The 21,284-nt window shown below is 44.3% G+C and overlaps 1 protein-coding gene across 1 annotated transcript in view; it reads left to right on the top strand.

Moving 5' to 3' along the window:
• SUCLA2 (succinate-CoA ligase ADP-forming subunit beta) overlaps positions 1-21,284 on the top strand; it is a 730,522-nt gene that overhangs the window by 411,733 nt on the left and 297,505 nt on the right. The window contains exon 7 of the mRNA XM_044071591.1: positions 20,577-20,738. Within this exon, the coding sequence (XP_043927526.1) occupies positions 20,577-20,738 (162 nt within the window). The remainder of the gene's footprint in view (positions 1-20,576; positions 20,739-21,284) is intronic.

Below are 21,284 nucleotides of genomic sequence, written 5' to 3'. Positions count from 1 at the left end.
TCCTTTTTTTCCATTAAGGCTTTCACAAAATCTAAAGCAGCCATGAAAACTAAAAGACAAGCTCCACAGAGCCCCTCTCAAGGCCCCATGCCTAAATAACAGATGCTCAAAATGGCAGAGGATTTGATTACTCTTATCAGGGGTTCTCAACCACCCTCGGACAAAAGGTCCAGACTGGAGGAAGACTACCCTTCCTCAGACCAAGCCTCTATTACCTCAGAACATTCTGAGGACCAGGAATATTCATATTCCCCTTTTGAAGATTCTGATGCTGAGGAGTCCATTCACTCGCCCCCCCCCGAGGACCATTCTTTTGGGGGAAACCTTACATACCTTGAGGGAACACTTTCACTGGGAAGGCCAAGATTACTCAGATTCCAAGAAAAGGCTCAGGGATTTTCTCTTGCTTCCTCAGCACAGGCCTCTGGCTATCCCTCCTGTTTTGGATATATTAGATGATGTGTACACAGAAGCCAGCCTCAACCCAGATTCTTTACCTCAAGCTCCTGTTAAACCTGACAGGTATTACCGGGTTCCTGATTCACACCAATTCCTATACAAAAGCCATGCTGCTGACCCAGAAACTATTTCACAGGGTCCCAAGGGAATTAAGGCCTCTACTGCCAAAAACCCATTACCTTCAGAGAGGGATTCCATAGCTTTAGAAAGGTGGGGGAAAAAGGTATACACCTCGGCCACTTTAACCATGAGGGCATTAAACTGTCAGTTCCATATGTTAAAGTATCAACAGTTTTTGTTATCTCAGTTGAAAAGCAAAATGAGACAACCTGAACAACCAGATTTAAAGGAGTTGCAGGATTTGTTGCATAGTGCAGAGCAAGTGGGTAAACATACCTTGCAATGTGGTTTTGATGCTTTAGAGGCCTCATGAAGAGCTGCTGTTACAGGGTCTGTCATATGTAGACATGCTTGGCTCAAAGAGCAAACCTTACAGCAAAAATGGGTAATATAGTTCCCCACTAAATTAAAGGGTGTAAGCCACAAAAAAACTATGGGCTAGGCTTAAATGCCCTCGGGCAGATACCAGATCATGTCAAAGCTAAATTACTAGATGCACCTCTTCAAAAAGATGTATTGTTTGGTGTTAGAGCTGAGGAGGTACTAAAGAAAATGGAGGAAAAGGCAAGATCAATGCAAACAGTGAAAGATTTCCTACAGGTGCAGCCTCCACGTTTCAGCAGAAACTGGCCTTCAAAAAATTGGTCCTTTCCAGCCGTGGACAGACCTCAAAGAGGTAGATAGAGGCGCCCGAGGGGTAGAGGGCAATCTCAAGGATCATTTAGAACCAGACAATGGCAAGCACCTACACCAAGAGGTGGAGAAGATAGTTCACAGCCATTCAGAAAGCAGACACAATGACTTTCCCCTCTGCATGCCAAGCAAAGCTTTAATGGCAGCACCTTTAGGCAGAAAACTGGCATTATTTTCAAAAAATTGGCATATTGTCACAAAAGACAAATGGATCGTGGACATTATAGACAGAGGCTACAGATTCCACTTTCACACCCTTCCAAAATGAGAGGCATGCCAAACCTGCCACAAAATCAAAGGGCAGAGGCACAAAAACAAATTTCAGCTCTCATGGACATGAAAGCTATTCAAGAGGTACCTGCAAAAGAACAGGGTCAAGGTTTTTATTCCAGACTATTCCTGGTACCAAGGAAGGACAAAGATTGGAGACCTATTTTGGACCTATCCATCCTAAACACATATTTACTCATACCAAAATTCAAGATGCTCACATTACAGCAGCTTCTTCCCATGCTGGGCAAGGAGTCTTGGCTGGTAACATTGGACCTCAAGGAGGCATACCTGCATGTCCCTATCAGACAAGATTGCTGAAGATATCTCAGATTTCTTGCAGGTTCAACCCATTATCAATTCTCTGCATTGCCCTTTGGCTTATCTACTGCACCCAGAGTGTTAAATGCCTGGCATCAGTAATTGCCTTCTGCAGACTTCAAGGGATACAAATATACCCATATCTGCACATACTTCTGAAACACCTGGCCTTTGTAATAAAATTGTTGAACTTTCTGGGATACACAGTCAACAAAAAGAAATCAAAACTAATACCCTCTCAAGCAATAATTTTCCTGGGTACCAGCTTGAATACAAACACCCAGATGGCCTACCTCATGCCAGAGAAGCAAGGGCAACTCTCTCAATACTTCAGAAAAATGGCAACCTTCACCAGGCTGACTGCAAGGAAAGTCCTGCAGGTTCTGGGATTCATGGCATATTGCATCCTACTGATCCCATGTGCAAAGCTGCATATGAGGAAACTTCAATGGTACCTAAACAACTTATGGTCTCAACACAGCCGCAGTTTGGAAACAATTATACCACTCATTCCATGTCTTCAAAAGGAATTTCTGTGGTGGGCTCAAGCATGTCAAAGAAACATTGGTCTCCCCTTCTGCATGCCTCAAGCAAATCAAATCATCGCAACAGATGCCTCGGACTACACCTGGGGGGCGCACATGACAGATCAGTGCATTTAGGGCAAATGGTCCCAAAAAGAGAAGCACCTACACATCAATCAAAAGGAAATGCTAGCAGTACAAAATGCTATTATGGCCTTCAAAGACCTACTGCATCCAGGCCAGCTATTGATAAGGACAGACAACACCACAGTGATGTGATACATAAACCGGGAGGAACTCATTCATACCCCCAGTGCAGACTAGCCATGTGCCTTTGGAACACGGCTCTGGAATTGCAAATCCAACTTCAAGCACAATTCCTGCCAGGGAAGGAAAACACTCTGGCAGACAACCTAAGCAGAAATATGACAGATCCACACGAATGGAAGTTGCATCCTCAAGTTTTCACAAAGATAATTCAGGCATGGGGACGGCCAGACATAGATCTCTTTGCTACCCACAAAAATTACCAACTGAAAAAATTTTGCTCAAGGACCTGTCATCCACAGGCCTGGAAAGTGGACGCACTTTCTTTCAGTTGGACAACAATGACAGTATATGCCTTTCCACCTCTTCCTCTGCTGCCCAAAGTTCTATTAAAAGCCAGAGCAGAGAGGACAAAGATGATTCTCATTGCTCCAGACTGGCCAAGACAACATTTGTATCCACTCCTGAAGAGCCGGACGCATTCCCCTCCATGGATCCTGCTTCTAGTGCCTCTTCTGTTGACCCAACACAACTTCAAAACTCTTCACAGTCAGCTAAAAACCCTCAATCTAGCTGCATGGAGGATTCCTTGATTTCTCAACAGACCCTCCTCTCCAAGGAGGTGCAGGATGTCATCTTGGAGGCCAGAAGACCTTCAACTAGAAAAGCCTACTCTGCCAAATGGAAACGGTTTTGTGCCTGGAATCAGAAAAAGGGCCAGAATCCTTGGGTTCTAAATTTACCTCAAATATTACAGTACCTAGCTGAGATGTTAAACAGTGGACTTTCCTTCTCCTCCATCAAGATCCATGCTTCAGCCATTTCTGCACAATACAACACTGATCCTCCTTTATTCTCTCATCCTCTCTTAAGACAGTTCCTCAGAGGGGCTAAGAATATAAAACCCCCAAGGAAACCAACCACCAGTACCTGCTTGGGACCTCAACTTTATTTTAGAAAAACTGACTCTGCCTCCATTTGAGCCAGCTGCCTCAACAGAACTACAATATTTGTCATGGAAAACAGCCTTCCTTCTGGCTATCACCTCAGCACGCAGGGTTTCGGAACTACAAGCCCTCATGGCGATGCAAGCTTTCATCATTTTCCATCAGGACAGAGTTTCCTTATGAACCAACCCTTCCTTTATGCCAAAGGTAGTATCCAGTGTAGCCTTGAATCAGACTATCCACTTACCTACCTTTTATCCTAACCCACAAAACAAAGGGGAAAGACTACTACATTCCTTGGACATTCACAGACAACTTCGTTATTATTTGGACAGGACAAAGCCATTCAGAAAATCAGAGCAACTTTTTGTGTCCTATGCTACAGGTGCTCAAGGAAAGGCTATTTCCAAATGGACAATCTCAAAATGGATAGCCCACTGCATACGCTTTTGTTACTCATTTCATGGAAAAACTGTACCTACAAGCATCCGATCTCACTCCACAAGGGCCACAGCTACCTCTGCAGTTTTCCTCAGGGGGATTCCTACCAAGGATATTTTGGAAGCAGCCACTTCTGCACACTTTCTCCAAGCACCATCACCTTCCACTATACTCTAAATCTAGAGCGGGCTTTGCCACAGCAGTCTTGCAGGGCATCCTTGCTCCTCCTAGTTCCACTTAGTGCCTGCCACCCCTTTTTAGCTTTGGGATTCTACCCATCTAACTGCAGCTGTATGCACGATGAACATAGTACAGTTTTGTATCTACCATAAATGTAGATGTTCGAGTGCTAATACAGCTGCCGTCCAGGTTTCCCTCCCTCCATCCCCTCTTGGGACAGGCCTTATGACAAACACCTCCTCATACAACCTGATTGGGGTATTCTTTATGGTGTATTTGCTTGCAAACTACTGTTTTTTGATTATATTACATTGCATTATTACATGAGTTTATGTTTTGTCTTCCTTCTGGGGGCACCTGACATCTGGGGCAAGAAAAACTGAAGAAAATGGCATCTGCTGGTTCTTTTATACCCCTGCCGCACTGACGTCGGGGAAGAAGCGACGACAACCGATGCCGGACCTAGACTTTGGAATTCGGCCGACCGAGGACCCGCCTGACGGCAGGATAACCCATCTGTTATGACTGCAGCTGTATTAGCACTCGAACATCTACATTTATGGTAGGCACAAAACTGTACTTTGCCTCTGGTGGCAAAATTCTTTCAAAGGATGATCATGTTTTCCCCCAGTTGAATTATTGACTCCTTGATAATGTATCCAACAGCACTGACAAAGTTACATTCATGTAGGATTACCATAAGTTGGGAAAAGATCTCCTCGATACCCTTCTCTCAGAAATTGCCTTGTAAAAGTGAAGCTGAATGTACCAGTCATTTTGCGGTCATTGCTTTGACAGTCTGGTTAATGATGTAGTGCAACATTCAGACCCAGAGTTTCTCATCTTTTGGTCTTGCTAGCTGCCATTGCTTTTTTTGGTACCATTTGCATATGTTGAGGATGCTGGTGTTGCAAAGTGCTGAGAGGAGTCGGTGGTTGCAGAGTTTTCTGTACGTTCATTCTTTAGGTGTCAGATGTAGTTCACCAGTCCACAGAGTAGCAATACCTGCCAGCTTTTTTTGGTGGTGGTAAATTCAGAACTGCTCCATTCTCTGGTGCAGATGCTTAACTGCAAAAACATAGAGTTTACTGTCTTTATCACTGTTCGAGGATGATGGGACCCCTTACCCTGAGAATGGTTTCTACATCAGGTATTTAGAGCTTCAGACAGTCTCTTCAATATTTGGCATCTGAGTAAAAGATGGGGGCATGCAGTCATTCCCCTCCTTTGCAGAGAGGTGATAGTAGTTGGGTAACAGGGCCATAGATGGAAGAAAGCATGACTTTAAGTAGGTCACATCTCAGGGGAGATGAATAAGCTGGCAAGACTGCCTGAGTTCCTCCTCCTGGAATTTCATTTTTGTGCCACTTGATTGGGGTGTATTAATATCCCTGTTCTGCTCACTACAGTAGGACAAGGGAGTGGTACCGTTGGATGCAGCTGTTATCCTGTAATACAAGATATTCTTGTATGCATTCCTGCTGATCTTGTGCTTCATCCCAAAGTTCAGGGAATAAAGATTAAAAGTAATCCTCTTTGGTAACTGAGATGGTGTGGTTTCAAGTCCTCTGGTTTCTGTGACAGTATAGAAGATTCTTCCTGTCTAAGTTATGACTGCTTCCCAGATCTACAGGTGGTAGTTGTCTCCACCTGCATACCTTTGCTCCTATAGTAGATCATTTGATACCAGAAGACTTTCCATTGGGTATTTTGTAAGTGATTGAGGCTGTCTAGAAGCTTTTTAAGCTGGCAGGCCTGCATCTCCCAGTGGAAATGGTTCTCTCCAATTTGATGGAGTAGTCCCATTGTCTGATTCCAGGTGTGCCTGTCCTCCCTCAGGTGCTAATGTAATTTAGGCCTTTGTTATTCCATGTTGAGGTGCGTGAGCTGTTTCTGCCCATTGTGCCTCTTTTTGTACATGTCAAGCTTGTGGCCTGCACTGGGTTGGCTGGGCAGTTAAGTAATGGAATGCTGCTTCTCCATCCTTCTTTGAAGGAACTCACCATACACTCCATTGTACTTGAACTTGCTGACTGATGGCCATGACCTCCTGCTATTTAAACCAACTGGTTAAATGTTTGTTTTCTTGAAAAATAATGTGTGCAGGGTTCGAGTTACACACCATTATATATACAGAGAGAACCTTATTTGACCTGTCGCAAACATTGTGTTCTTAAGATCTAAATCCCAAAAGTGGTTTCCAAATCGTTTGTAAACCAGTCCATTAATTTCCCTGCTTTCCTTATTAGGACAGATGATTTCCTTCCCACTTTGGACATGTGCTGCCATCTAGGATTTTACCTGAAGTGGGTTAATAATACTCAGCAGGTGTTTATATCCTTATGTCAGGAGAGGGGAGAGGTTGTAATTGCCACAAATCCTCCTCAAGTGGATTGCCAGCTGCATCATCTCTCACCTTCAAGTGATTAACTGCCTTTTGGAAATTGCTGTGTTCAGTGGACACTTAAAAATAGGATGATTGTTTCCTATGCTTGCTTCAGAACAGTCTCATGTTTCGCTTCTAGACATATACAACATGGTCACTTGGTCTTCATTTTATATCCTCACTGAGTATTGTTGTCATGGAACTGCGGTGGTGGTGTTGCAGTAGCATTGTTGCCTAACAGTAAGACATCCTATTCGATTCTCAGCTAAAGCGTCTTCTGTGTGGAGACGTGTGTGAATGGGCATACCTTGTGCGTCAGGGCTGGTAACTTGGAACGTAAAAATCTACTGCCAATCATTAGCGGACCGGAGTTCCGCTGTGGTGACCCCTAACTGGGAAAAGCCGAAAGACACAACAACAACAACTGAGCATTGTTGTCGTGACTGTGTCTCCAGCATTCAGACTTAATTTCTCATCCTTCTGGTCTTGGCTTTCCCCAGTGACCTGTCATTTTCAAATCCTATTGGTTTACTATTCTAGAATTCGGTTCAGTCTTGTAATCTATTGAGTTCTCTGTTAGTTATTTATTTTTTGCAGTTAATTAAATTAAATTAATATCTATTCATTAACTGTGATAGTCTGACTAAGCAAAGCCCGTCTTCAGCGGAGGCCCAGGAGAAAAGATCCAAAAAATAAAAAGATTATACAAAGTATTACAAATAATATATGCATTTCATGAGTATATAGTAGTAACACTGAGGAAGTCATACAGTTAGACTAAAATAAAGAGGATAGTTTGATTTTTGACACATTCACATGGGTGCGTCTGTCAGAGAAATGCATTTAACTAATAAATCAGGAAGATAACTTTTGATCTGATGTCATTTTCATTCATTCCTCAACTGATGGACCTTGGACCCGACTCGACTGCTTTTACCAGGTTCTCAGATCCAAACTCTTGAGCTCCTCCCTACCCACAATGCCCCACCAACCTAACATACCTCCGATCTCGTTTGCCACCATGTTGCTACAGATGCGGATCCTCTTGTTCTTTATCTACTGGCGCTTTTTTCTAGGTTAAACATAGAGTTCTTTAGAATTTTTTCTGCTTAAATAGCTTATTTAATACTTTTTCCGTCACCTTCCTCCCCTTTTTCCAGTAAATCCCTTCTGCAAGTCTCTATGATTTTACCAAGGACTCTGTATTTCTCTCTACTGCCATTGCCTAGTACTTTGCTTTCTTCTTTCTGTCCTCTTCCCACCCCTTTTCCTTTATTTTTGTCTACCATTGTTGGTAATCTTTCCAATCCTTCAAAAAAAATATTTCTTCTAACTTTTATAGTTTTTTTTTTTTTTTTTTTTAAATCTGGGTCTTTTCTTTCCTTTTCTTTTGGTCCGCCAGGATGGCTGATAAATCAACTGGCTTCAAGAACTGTATCACCTCTGGGCACAAAATATGTAATTCAGATGCCCACAGGGAATACGTCTACTGCTTGGGCACTGCTCATTTAGATGCAGATTGTGCATTTGTGCTGGCTTCAACCGTGGGGCACTCACAGACAGAAGTAAACTTGTTTCAAAGGGCCTTTTCCCTTTCCCTTCCTGTATTTCAGCTGGGGTTCAAACTCCATCAAAGAATACTGACAAAAAGAAGTCACACTCTGCTCCCAAGGAAAAGACTCTAGAAGATCTCTGGATACTACAACTACTGCTGCTGCTTCCTCAGAGCCACCTCCAAAAGTTTCATTCAGCAGGAGTATCAAATTAAGTGCGCACAGCAGCACGAGTTCTTTGTAGTATAAAAGTATGACAGCAAGAGGTATTGTGGTCAGAGATGAGAGAGTCTAGACAGTATTATAAGTTTGCACAGTCCCTAGTGTATGCTATCATGGTCTGCACCAGCACAGGGTAGCTGTACCCCAGGAACATATCTTCAGAAGAAGAATGCCAGGGTATGATGAGTGTGAAACCACAATTTTAGGATTCATTTAGGAGGTTCTCTCTTATAGTGACTGATATGGTAAGAATGTATATTTTGTGTAGGGCATCCATTGATACCTTTAGTGATATTGAACAAAGTGTAATTTTTTGATATCTAATGTTGATAGCATTACTTTAAAATGTGATGTGAAGTTGTTAAATCTCGCTGTTTATTCTCACTGATGGGTTCGGAGCCGATCCACGGCTCCGACACGGCCGTTAGCAAAGCTCAAGGTTTACCAGTAGCTAGAGACCAAGCCCCTTATCCCATGATGCACTGCTGGAATTACCTCCGATCTAGTTTGCTGCGGCACAGATCTCTGTGTTCCAGAAAGCTCAGACCAGTTTTATTGGAAAGATTCATCTATTTGCAAGTTTTAAAATCTTTTTCTTGACTTTCATTCTTGTTAAGATAGTTACTGTGTGTGTATATATATATATATATATATATGTGTGTGTGTGTGTGTGTGTGTGTATATATATATATATATATATATATATATATATATATATATCTATATATATATCTATATATAATCTATAGGTAAGTTCCCTGTATTGGCTTTGTTTTTTCTATAAAAGTGTTTCTAGTTAGCAGTTGGCCTAGTATTTAACTAAATTCTTAGTCAGTAGTTATTTAAATAGTTGCTTTGAGTGTGTTTTTTTCTATTTGTTTAAATTTGTCTAAATTTACAAAGATGTCTGAGAAAGAGAAGCCACATCCTAAATCTGGCTTCAAAAAATGTCCGGATTGTGGATAAAAAATGTAAGTCACTGACGGGCACATTCATTGTGTTTATTGTCTGGGAGCATTACACCTCCAAAACTCTTGTAGCATCTGTCACTACTTGTCTTCCAGGGTACTTTTAGAGTGGAGGAGGAAATTGGTGGATAGGGGTTTACTTCAGCACCCCTTCTTGGAAGCACTGGGTGACCAGGATGATGCTAGTAAATCCTCTAAGTCATCCAAGTCTTCAGGTGACTTCAAGTTATCAAAAAAGGCTAAAAAAATGGAGGTTGTAGGGTCATCGGTTCCACTGCCTTCGGAACAGTGTTTCCCTTCTGTTCAACGCCAGCTCACAGCTTTGGAGCCATTTTCTGAGATTCCCTCATCTCCTCTGCTCCAATCAGCACCCTCGGTGCACTCCTCGAAGTCTTCTGTCAGCCTCTCGGATATGGACCGGTTGGTGCAGAAGCTTTTATTAGCACCAGGCCTTGCCAAATTGTTGGCTCCGATGCCTTTGTCGGAACCGAAGACCATTAACCCGGACTTGACTGCTCTTCCTCTGAGCCATACTGGACTTTTGGAGCTGGAGGAGGCCAACCTGATGGTTGTTGAGCCTGTGGAGCTGAGACCTGCTCCGGTGTTATCGGTCCCATATACTCTGACGTCCTCGGCAACGACTGGGGACTCTAGGAGCTGACACTCTCCTGTCTGATCCGGAGAGGATAGTCATACCGATTTGTCGGTGCTGACTCCTTCCTCTCAGGGCTTCAGCTCCGATGAGCTCTGCTCCTACCTCGGGCTCTGAGCCTATGGCCTTGGTGCGGGAGGATTGGACGGTCCCTTCGGATCAGTCTACCCCTTCTCGTCGCAGTCGTGGTGCATTCGATGCCATGAGGAGAGTCCTGTCTCCAAAGACATCATCAGCATCAGGTCTGGCTTCCTCCTCCCCTCAAGCACCTGTGTCCGCTCCTGCTTCTACTGGTCAACCCAAGTGTAGAGACCCTGAGCCTCACGTAGCCCCACAGGGCGCCCCCTGCTCTTCTGAGCCTTCCCCAGAAGCCCCCACTGAGGAGGTACCTAGGAAGAGACTGTGCAAGAGGAGAGACTTGGGACTCCCCACAGGAGTCTTTGACATCTGACACTGACTTGGTTGAGTCAAAAGGGTCCCCTTGATCCCCCACTGAGCATGCCTTCTTTGCGGAGATATTAGAGAACCTTAAGAGGGGTGGTTGGCAGTACAAAAGCCCTACTGAGGACGAGTCGGTGTTCTTGAAGGCTTTCGGGTCTTAACCTTCCACCTCTTGGGTGTCTCCGCCTTACGATGAGCTCATGAAGCTGATCTCTCGTAAGGCGTGGTAGTCTCCAGAGGCCATGGAACCTATCCCACGGAAGCCAAATAAGTTCATCTCCGCCCCCGTGGAGACAGCTTTTTTGACTAAGGGGAGTGCCTGTTGATGCCATGGTGGCGGTGACAGCCACCAAAAAGCGAACGTCCGAGACATCCTCATCTATCCATCCTCCTAACAGAGATCCCAGGATCATAATATGGGAAACGCATGTTTAGTTAAGTGACTTTTTCCCTTCGATCACTGAACTATTTAACCCATTTAACCAGACTACAAAGAATTCTCTTGAAAGAGCTAGGAGATGAGCTCTCCAGGGTACGGTAGCTGCAGGGGTTGCCGACAAAGTTAACACCCAGCTCGCTGCCCTAAACTTGATTGTGAACTCGTCCATGCGTCTCATATCTTACGCAGCTGATGGTTCGAGTAGAGCCGCTAGTTCAGGCATTGCTCTGCGTAGACTAGCCTGGATGCATCTCTGTTGCTTTGCGGAGCCTTTCAAGTCTTCCTTTATCAGCACCCCATTTGATGGCTCATCCCTGTTTGGGCCCAAGGTAAAGGAAACTCAAACCAGGTGTGAGCAGGAAGGAAAGACTCTATCTGCTGTCAGAGTCTGTTTTTCTACCCCTACTCGGCCTTATCCCAAGGGCCCTAAAGGTGGAAAGATGTGGTCCCGAAAAGCCCAGGGAGCCTTTCAGGACACATGTGGCGAAACCCCCTCTAGAGGCAGAGGAGGGGATTATAATGGAAGACACCGCCCACACGGCAGGGGGGGTCCAAAACAGCAGGGTGACAGAGGCCATTTCTCTGGTCAGCCCTACCAGTGCTTCTGAAAGGAGACCCGGCTGTCCAGCTCTGGAGGCAGTCAGGGGTAGCTTATCTTTGTACCCAGAAGCCTGGCTAAGCATAACATCTGATACCTGGGTACAAAGTATCATTTCCAGAGGGTATTTCATATCGTTCTTTTCCTCTCCCACTCCTGTCAACAGAATCCCGGATTTTCCACCCAGTCTCAGGAAACAAGCAACTATAGAGTTCCGCAAGTTGCTAGAAAAAGAGTCATCCAGCCAGTCCCAGCATACCAAACAGGATTCGGAACTTACTCTATTATTTTTGGTTCCAAAGAAAACAGGGGACTGGAGATCCATCTTGGACCTCAGCAGACTCAACCAATTTGTAAAAAAATAGATGTTCCGAATGGTCACACTTCAGGCCATTCTTCCCTTTTTAGGAAAAGACGATTGGAATGTGCTCCATCGATCTGAAGGACGCGTACTACCACATAAAGATGGACAGACACTCCAGAGATCACCTGCATTTCTGGCTGGAAGCCAATCACTACCATTTTCCAGTCCTGCCCTTTAGTCTCACTACAGCCCCCAGAGAGTTCACCAAATGCATGGCAGTGGTCACTGCTCACCTGAGGCGTCTTGGATTCCAGGTGTTTCCATACCTAGACTATTGGCTCCTTACCGCCACTGCTAGGCATCAATTGATTCAGGCAACAGAATCTACTCTGACACTCTGCAACCACTTAGGCATTACAGTCAACTTTGAAAAGTCTGCCTTGCCACCATCGTAGCATACCGTCTTTATAGGAGCAGAGTTAGATAACCTCAACCACCACTCTACGTCTTTCATTCGAAAGGGTCTCACTTCTTCGCCAGCACTTCAACTCATTGGTGTTGAAGAACAGAGCTGTAGCCGCAGAGGTCTTGAAGGTACTAGGTTTGATGGCGGCAGAAATTCTAGCCATTCCATTTGCAAGGATGCATATGCGAATTCAATGGCTTCTGTTCGCTAAATGGTCTTACCAGAAATTGCCAATGAACCATATGATTCTCATCACAAACTCTTGAAAGAGGGACCTTCGGTGGACGTCTCTTCATGTCACAATAGGACGACCCTTTGTGCCCCCCCCTCCAGTAGCCACTGTGACCACGGACGCTTCCTTGATAGGGTGGGGGGGCATTTTCAGGGAAAGACTGCCCAAGGCACATGGACGGATCAAGAGTCACATCTGCATATCAATGTTCTGGAGTTGAGAGCATTACTTCTGGCATTGTAGTACTTTCATGACTCTCTTCTTCTAGGGCAATTGCAATTCAGACAGACATGTCAATGGTCTGGTACTTGAACAAACAGGGCGGAACCAAGTCTTACCCCCTTTGTCGAGAAGCCCTCAAAGTATGGCAATGGGCTATGTCATCCCAGCATTTCTGTTAGCAATGCACATCCCAGGAAAACCCAATGTGATAGCAGACAAGCTGAGCAGGGCAATCTTGTTGCCTCACGAGTGGTCTTCAACCAACACGTTGTGGACATGATTTTCTGCAAATGGGGCCAGCCTTGCTGCGACCTCTTTGCTAGTCGCATCAATACCAAATGCAGCAACTACTTTGCCTTAATACCACCTCCGGGACATCTCCCGAGAGACGCACTCGTACACGATTGGCCTCCAGGTCTCCTATATGCATTGCATTCCGTCCAATTCCATTGATACCCAGGTTTTTACAGAAAGCAAAGTCACTGGGAAGGACTGTTATCCTTATAGCTCCCCCCATTGGCCTCGACAGATTTGGTTCCCTTTTCTTCACCATCATCTGCTGGAGGATCCATGGATCCTGGACCCAGTTCCAGACCTCCTGACACACTTGTCAGGGGACCTCCATACCTCCATCCTTCACTGCAGTCTCTAAAGCTGACTGCTTGGCTGATCCACTTCCCCAAATAGCCAGGCTTCATTCACTCTCAGATGACATAAGACAAATTCTGTTGTCTTCTCATAAGCATCCACCAGAAAACTATATCGCAGTAAGTGGAAAAGGTTCTCCATTTGGGCCAGCATACAAAATATTGACCCTTTCCGAGCTCCTTTGTCATCCATTTTAGAGTTTTTGACAATGATTTTTTAAGGAAGGAGCAGCAGCGGCCACAGTTCGGGTTCAGTTAGCCGCCATATCCAATTTCCACCTTGGATTGGATGGGTTAAATATTATGGCCCATAAGTTATCTAAGGTTTTTCTCAAAGGTGTTTCTCACATGAGGCCTCCTGTCAAAACCCCCTTATTCTCCTTGGAATTTGAATTTTATGCTATCTCAAATACCCCCCCCCCCCCCTTTGAAACAGCATCATCTTGTGATCTCAAATTTTTGTCCTGGAAAACTATTTTTCTTGTGGCCATTACTTCTGCCCGCAGAGTGTCAGAACTTCAAGTATTTATCTATCAAACCTCCTTATATGATTTTTCATGCTGATAGAGTATCTCTCAGAACAAACCCCTCCTTTTTGCGTAAAGTCTGTTCTGAGTCTAATATCAATCAGGTCATTGAGTTGCCAGTCTTTTTTCCCCCAACCATTCCAACAAATTAGAATACATGCTGCACAAACTTGACGTGCACAGAGAGCTCAGATTTTATCTGGTTAGAACTAAGGATATTAGGAAATCGGATCAACTTTTTGTATCCTTTTTGGAGGCCTGAAAAGGTAGACCAGTGGCTAAAACAACCCTTTCAAAATGGTTATCTGATTGCATCTCATTTGTTCATGCAACTGCTAACATAGCTTTGCCACACAAAGTAAAGGCTCATTCAACCAGAGCCATTTCTGCGTCTTCTGCTTTTTCAAGCCAAATTGCCCCTTGATGACATTTGTGCTGCAGCCACTTGGTCTAAGCCTCATACTTTTGTCACTCATTACAAAGTGGATAAGGCTTCCAGGGACAGATCTTCTTTTGGTTCTACGGTCCTGAAAAATGTACTCCCGTGAGCCACCTAGGATTGCGGGTGCTAGGGACACTACCCATCAGTGAGAATAAACGGCGAGATTTAACAACTTCACATAATGAAGTTATGTACTCCCCATAATGTTCCATGCGAGTTGTTTTATCTTGCCTTTATTCTCTCATGCCTCCCTGCATCCCCCTCCTGGCTGACAGTTGACCTAGAGGCTAGTATCATCCTGATGTTCATCGTGCTATGCTGCTGCAGTCATCACACTTGGGTTATTCTGCCGTTAGGCGGTCCCGCAGTCGTCCTGAATTCTAAAGCCTTGGTCCGGCGTTGGTTGTCGCTTCTTCCCTAACGTCAGTGCGGCAGGGGTATAAAAGAGGCAGCCGACGCCATTTTCTATAGTCTCTTGCCACGCGGTGCCCGAAGAAGAAGCAGTTCGCAAGTGCCGGTCGGCCAGCTCCTGAGATTTTCGAACAGAATTTCAGCCGAAGTCTTCTATAAAGCTAAGTACCCCGTTGGGGAAACTTTTCTTGCCTCAGACCGATGTCAGACAAAGTTAATAATTGTATTTCTTGTGGGAAGCAAATACCTCATAAGGATTTTCATTCTTATTGTATTCCTTGTCTAGGCCCAGACCACGACGTTTCTGGTTGGCGGTTTTGTGCTAGGTTCAATAAAAGCACTATTAAGGGTCGGGTTAATACCAGCCGACATTATTTTGGCAGAAAATTCAACTACATTATGTCGTCGGAACCTCCGACTACCGCTATGTTTAAAAAACGCAAGGACAAAGACTGGCAGCCTAGACCTAGACCAGATACCGAGGTGTCGGTTAGGCCTGCCGCCGGATCTTCGGTATTCAGTGATGTGCCTACGCAGCCCCTGACTACCGCAGATTTAGAAAATATGACTACCTCTCAGTCAGAATCTACTGGGCCACTGGAGCTGTTTCCTCTTCAACTCGCGGACGCCAGCCCTGTCGGCGATCCGGAGACTATGGACAGGCCTTCGGTTTCAGAAGGCGTCCTTAAACCGACGACTCTCTCCATTAAGTCATACGCTAAGCTTCCAAAGGTTAAGAAACTGGGTCCACAGACTCCCACACAGGCCCCTATGCCTAAAAAACAGATGCTCAAAATGGTGGAGGACCTGATTACCCTTATCAGAGGTTCCCAGCCCCCTCCTGACAAAAGGCCTAGACTGGAGGAAGATTTACCTCCTTCTGACCAGGAATCCATTTCCTCAGCAGACTCTGAGGAACAGGATTACCCCTTCCCTCTCTGTGAAGACTCAGATGCTGAGGAGTCTATTCCCTCTGTTTCTCCCCCTGAAGACTTTTCTTTTGGGGAAACCCTGCACACCATGAGAGAGCATTTCTGCTGGGAAGGACAAGATTACTCTGACTCTAAGAAAAGACTCTGTGAGTTTCTTCTTCTACGTCAGCATAGACCCCTAGCCATTCCTCCTGTTTTAGACATTCTAGATGATGTCTACACTGAATCCAGTCTAAATCCAGATTCCTTACCTCCAGCACCACCTAAACCAGACAGATACTATCGAGTCCCTGACTCTCTCAAGTTTTTATATAAAAGCCCTGCTGCAGACCCAGAAATCATTTCCCAGGGTCCCAAAGGGGTTAAGGCCTCTACTGCTAAGAATCCACTACCTGTGGAAATAGATTCCAGGGCATTAGAAAGATGGGGGAAAAAAGTGTATACCTCTGCCACTTTGGCCAGGAGGGCATCAAACTGCCAATTCCACATGATTAAATACCAGCAGTACTTGCTTACTCAGTTAAAACAGAAAATGATCCCTCAGACAGATCAACTAAATTTCAAAGAGATGCAAGATTTGTTGCATGCAGCAGAACAAGTGGGAAAACATTCCTTGCAGTGTGGTTTTGATTCTTTGGAGGCCTCATGTAGAGCAGCAGTCAGAGGGTCTGTAATACGTAGACATGCTTGGCTAAAAGAGCAGACCTTACCAGAACATGTCAAAGCAAAGTTACTGGATGCTCCACTGCAAAAGAATGCGTTATTTGGTGTCAAAGCAGAGGAAGGTTTAAAGAAGATGGAAGAAAAGGCAAAATTAATGCAAACAGTTAAAGATTTTTTTACAGGTACAATCACCTCGCTTCAGCAGAAACTGGCCATCAAAAAACTGGTCCTTTCCTGACCCCAAAGGGCAGGTACAGACACCCTAGGGGCAGAGGCCAGGCACAAGGTACCTTCAGGCCTAGACAATGGCAAACAGCAACTCAAAGAGGGGGAGACGACAGATTTCAACCCTTCTGAAAACAAACTCAGTGACTTTCCTCTTCGCCTGCCAAGCAAAATTGCACAGGCAGCACCTCTAGGAGGAAAACTGGCTCTTTTCCCACAAAATTGGCACATCATAACAAAGGACAAATGGGTTCTGGATATTATTACCCAAGGCTACAGATTTCATTTTTACACTTTATCATGGATGAGAGGCATGCCAAATCTGCCAACAAACCAATGGGCAGAGGCACAAAAGCAAATTTCAGCTAACATGAACGCAATTCAAAAGGTACCTGCAAAAGAGCAAGGTCAAGGATTTTACTCAAGACTGTTTCTAGTACCAAGAAAGGACAAAGCCTGGAGACCCATCTTAGACCTTTCAATTCTAAACACGTACCTGGACATTCCCAAATTCAAAATGCTCACACTACAGCAGCTTCTTCCCATGCTGGGCAAGGAGTCTTGGCTGGTAACGTTGGACCTTCTAGAGGCATACCTGCATGTTCCTATCAGACAAGATTGCAGAAGATACCTCAGATTTTTGGTAGGCACAGCGCATCATCAATTCTCTGCATTGCCCTTTGGCTTATCTACTGCGCCCAGAGTATTCACGAAATGCCTGGCGTCAGTAATTGCATACTGCAGACAGCGAGGAATACAAATTTATCCATATCTGGACGACTGCCTGATCCAAGCAGACAGCAAAGACATCCTACTACAGCATCTGGCATTTGTAACAAAGTTGCTAAGTTGCCTAGGGTACACAGTAAACAAAAAGAAGTCAAAACTAATACCCTCACAAGAAATAATTTTCCTGGGTGCCAGCTTGAATACAATGGCCCAGATGGCTTACCTCATGCCAGACAAGCAAAAACAACTGGCTCAGTACTTCAAAAAGATGGCAACTTCTACCCAGCTCACTGCAAGGAAATTCCTGCAGGCATTGCGGTACATGGCATCCTGTATTCAACTAATTGCATATGCAAGGCTGCATATGAGAAAACTACAATGGTACCTAAAAAGTGTATAGTCCCAACACAGACACAGCCTCGAAGCAAGTATAACTCTCATTCCCTGCCTTCAAAAAGAGTTTCTATGGTGGGCTCAAGTATGCCAAGCAAACAAGGGCCTTCCTTTTGTCTCACCTCCAGCAAACCAAACCTTGACAACAGATTCATCAGACTACGCCTGGGGTGCACACATGGCAGGACAATGCATACAGGGCAAATGGTCTGCAAACCAAAGGCAACTACACATCAATCAAAAGGAGATGCTAGCTGTAAAAAAATGCACTAACAGCCTTCAAGGACCTCTTGCATCCAGGACAACTTCTAATAAGGACGGACAACACCCCAGTTATGTGGTACATAAACAAACAAGGAGGAACGCACTCCTACCCACTATGCAAACAGGCATTGGACTTGTGGAACACAGCATTAACTTACCAAGTACAACTGCAAGCACAATTCCTGCCAGGAAAATAAAACATTTTGGCAGACAAATTAAGCAGAAATTTGACAGACCCTCATGAGTGGAGACTACACCCACAAGTATTCTCAATGATAACTCAAAGGTGGGGACCACCAGACATAGATATGTTTGCCTCAACCAATAATTGCCAGCTACAAAAATTTTGCACAAGGACTTATCATCCCCTGGCCTGGAAAGTGGATGCCCTATCATTCAGTTGGACAGCATTGTCAGTCTACGCCTTCCCACCTCTGCCTCCACTGACCCAGGTATTACTGAAAGCCAGATCAGAGAGACCACAGATGATCCTCATTGCTCTGGACTGGCCACGTCAACACTGGTACCCACTACTACGAAACTTGACTTGCAGCCCTCCATGGATCTTACCTCAATTCCCTCTGCTGTTAACCCAACAAAACTCTCAGATCCTTCACAGTCAACTAAGGACCTTAAATCTAGCTGCATGGAAAATACCTTAAATTATCAAACAACACTCCTCTCAAAGGACGTCCAGAATGTCATTTTTGAGGCCAGGAGGCCCAGCACCAGAAAAACTTACTCAGACAAATGTAAAAGATTTTGTTTATGGAGCCAGGCCAGAAGCCTATATCCTGGCATCCCAAATATTCCACACATACTCCAATATCTAACTGAGATGCTACACAAAGGCCTTTCTTTCTCATCCATAAAGATCCATGCTTCAGCCATTTCAGCTCAATATGATATGGTTCCTCCCATTTTCTCTCATACTTTGCTAAGGCAGTTTCTCAGAGGGGCAAAAAATATAAGACCCCCACCCAGAAAACCACCAACTCCAACTTGGGATCTAAATTTTGTTCTGGAAAAGTTAACACTTCCTCCTTTCGAACCAGCCTTTTCAGCAGAGCTTCAATACTTGTCATGGAAGACAGCCCTGCTGCTGGCTATCACCTCAGCACGCAGAGTCTCAGAACTGCAGGCACTTATGGCAGTGGAACCTTTCATCATTTTCCATCAGGACAGAGCATCTTTACGCACCCAACCCTTCCTTCATGCCAAAGGTAGTATCCAGTGTGGCTCTCAATCAGACCATACACTTGCCCACCTTTTATCCAAACCCACAGAATAAAGGAGAAAGACTCCTTCACTCTTTGGTCATTCACAGACAGTTACGTTGCTATTTGGACAAGACAAAGGCCTTCAGAAAATCTGACCAACTCCTTGTATCCTGTGCACCAGGCTCAGAAGGAAAGGCTATTTCAAAACAGACCATCTCCAAATGGATAGCACATTGCATCCGCTTTTGCTACTCACACCACGGGAAAGCAGTGCCTGCTAGTATTAGGTCTCACTCTACCAGGGCTACAACAACCTCAGCAGCCTTCCTCCGAGGAGTCCCAACAAAGGACATTCTGGAGGCAGCTACCCTGGAGTTCAGTGCACACCTTCACCAAGCATTACCACCTTCCTCTATACTCAAAAATCAGAGCTGGGTTTGCCACTGCAGTTCTGCAGGACATCTTAGCTGCACCTAACCCAGTTTAGCTCCTACCACCCAACCATAGCTTTGGGACTCTACCCAAGTGTGATGACTGCAGCAGCATAGCACGATGAACATAGTAAAGTTTTGTACCTACTATAAATATAGATGTTTGAGTGGTTATGCTGCTGCAGTCCAGGTTACCCTCTCTCCATCCCCTCTACCTAACAAGGCTTTTATTATACCTCCATGTACTTCAGCCTTTGGGATGCATGTCTATATGGTGTATTTGCTTACAACTAGTACCATTGTTTTGCACTAAGGTATGTTTTGCAAGCTTCTTATTTTGCCTTCTAAGTTTGGGGCACCTGACATCTGGGGCAAGAAAAACTGAAGAAAATGGCGTCGGCTGCCTCTTTTATACCCCTGCCGCACTGACGTCAGGGAAGAAGCGCCGACAACTGACGCCAGACCAAGGCTTTGGAATTCAGGACGAGTGCGGGACCGCCTGACGGCAGGATAACTCAAGTGTGATGACTGCAGCAGCATAACCACTCGAACATCTACATTTATGGTAGGTACAAAACTGTACTGTTGTTCAATACTTCTTCCTTCTTGGGGAGTGCACCCCTTACAGGGTTATATATACATGCAGCAAACAAGATCTGAGGTAATTCCAGCAGTGCCTCATGGGATAAGGGCTTGGTCTTGAGCTACTGGTAAACCTTGAGTTTTGTTAACGGCCGTATCGGAGCCGAGGATTGGCTCCGAACCCATCAGTGAGAATAAAGGCAAGATAAACAACTCACATGGAACGTTATGGTGAGTACATAACTTCTTTTTAGTGTTGTCAGTGCTTACAAATTTTACATATCACATTCATTTTATTGTGGAACATGTAGCAGTTAGTAATCTGTTACTGGATAGAAAAAAAAGTGACATATCTGCAAGAAGCTGAGTTTGCAAGAATTAAGAACCTGTTTTATTTTTTTCCAGTTTTGTGCATGGATGCTAAAATAAACTTCGATACCAATGCAGCCTATCGTCAGAAGGAGATTTTTAGTCTTAGGGATTGGTCACAAGAAGATGAGAGAGACAGAGAAGCAGCCAAATCGGATCTTAATTATATTGGGCTGGATGGAAATATAGGTTGCTTAGGTAAAGTGCAAATTTGAAAATATTTAGAATGATAAAAGCATTTCTGTGTATTTTGAATATTTTGCCATCGTAATTTTCATAATTTTACTAATCTGTCCATCTGAATTATTTGTAAATTTGCTTATTCCTCAGAGAATGTTTTGTATTTGATGTAATTGTAGATGCTACACATTTCTCTCTACCATAGGTGGCTGTCTTATATTCTGAGTCTATTGTTTGTCATTCTTTTCAAACTAATGTATTTATTTTTTAAAAATTTACTTTACAAAATGACAAGTTAATCTTGTTATTCCTGTAGCTAATTGTCAAGCTGCACTTTCCTTGATAGTGTTTTTGTCTGTGTATTGAATAGTTGCATCTGTTCTCCTTTTATGTCCTGCTAAATGCTGCTCACAACTTAGACTGAATTTAATCACTCTGCTGTTTTGACTTTTGTCACAGTTTTTAATTTCACTTGTCATTTTAGAATGGTGTTTTGGGAGTGCTGCGTTTCCTACTGATGTAACTAATGTTCTGGAATCACTGAAAGTACAGAATAAAGTTTTA

The sequence above is a fragment of the Protopterus annectens genome, chromosome 5.part0, assembly GCF_019279795.1.
Source record: "Protopterus annectens isolate FY-2018-M chromosome 5.part0, PAN1.0, whole genome shotgun sequence".
NCBI lineage: Eukaryota > Metazoa > Chordata > Ceratodontiformes > Protopteridae > Protopterus > Protopterus annectens.
The sequence above is the reverse complement of the archived record's forward strand: the minus strand, read 5'-3'. Positions and strand labels throughout refer to the sequence as shown.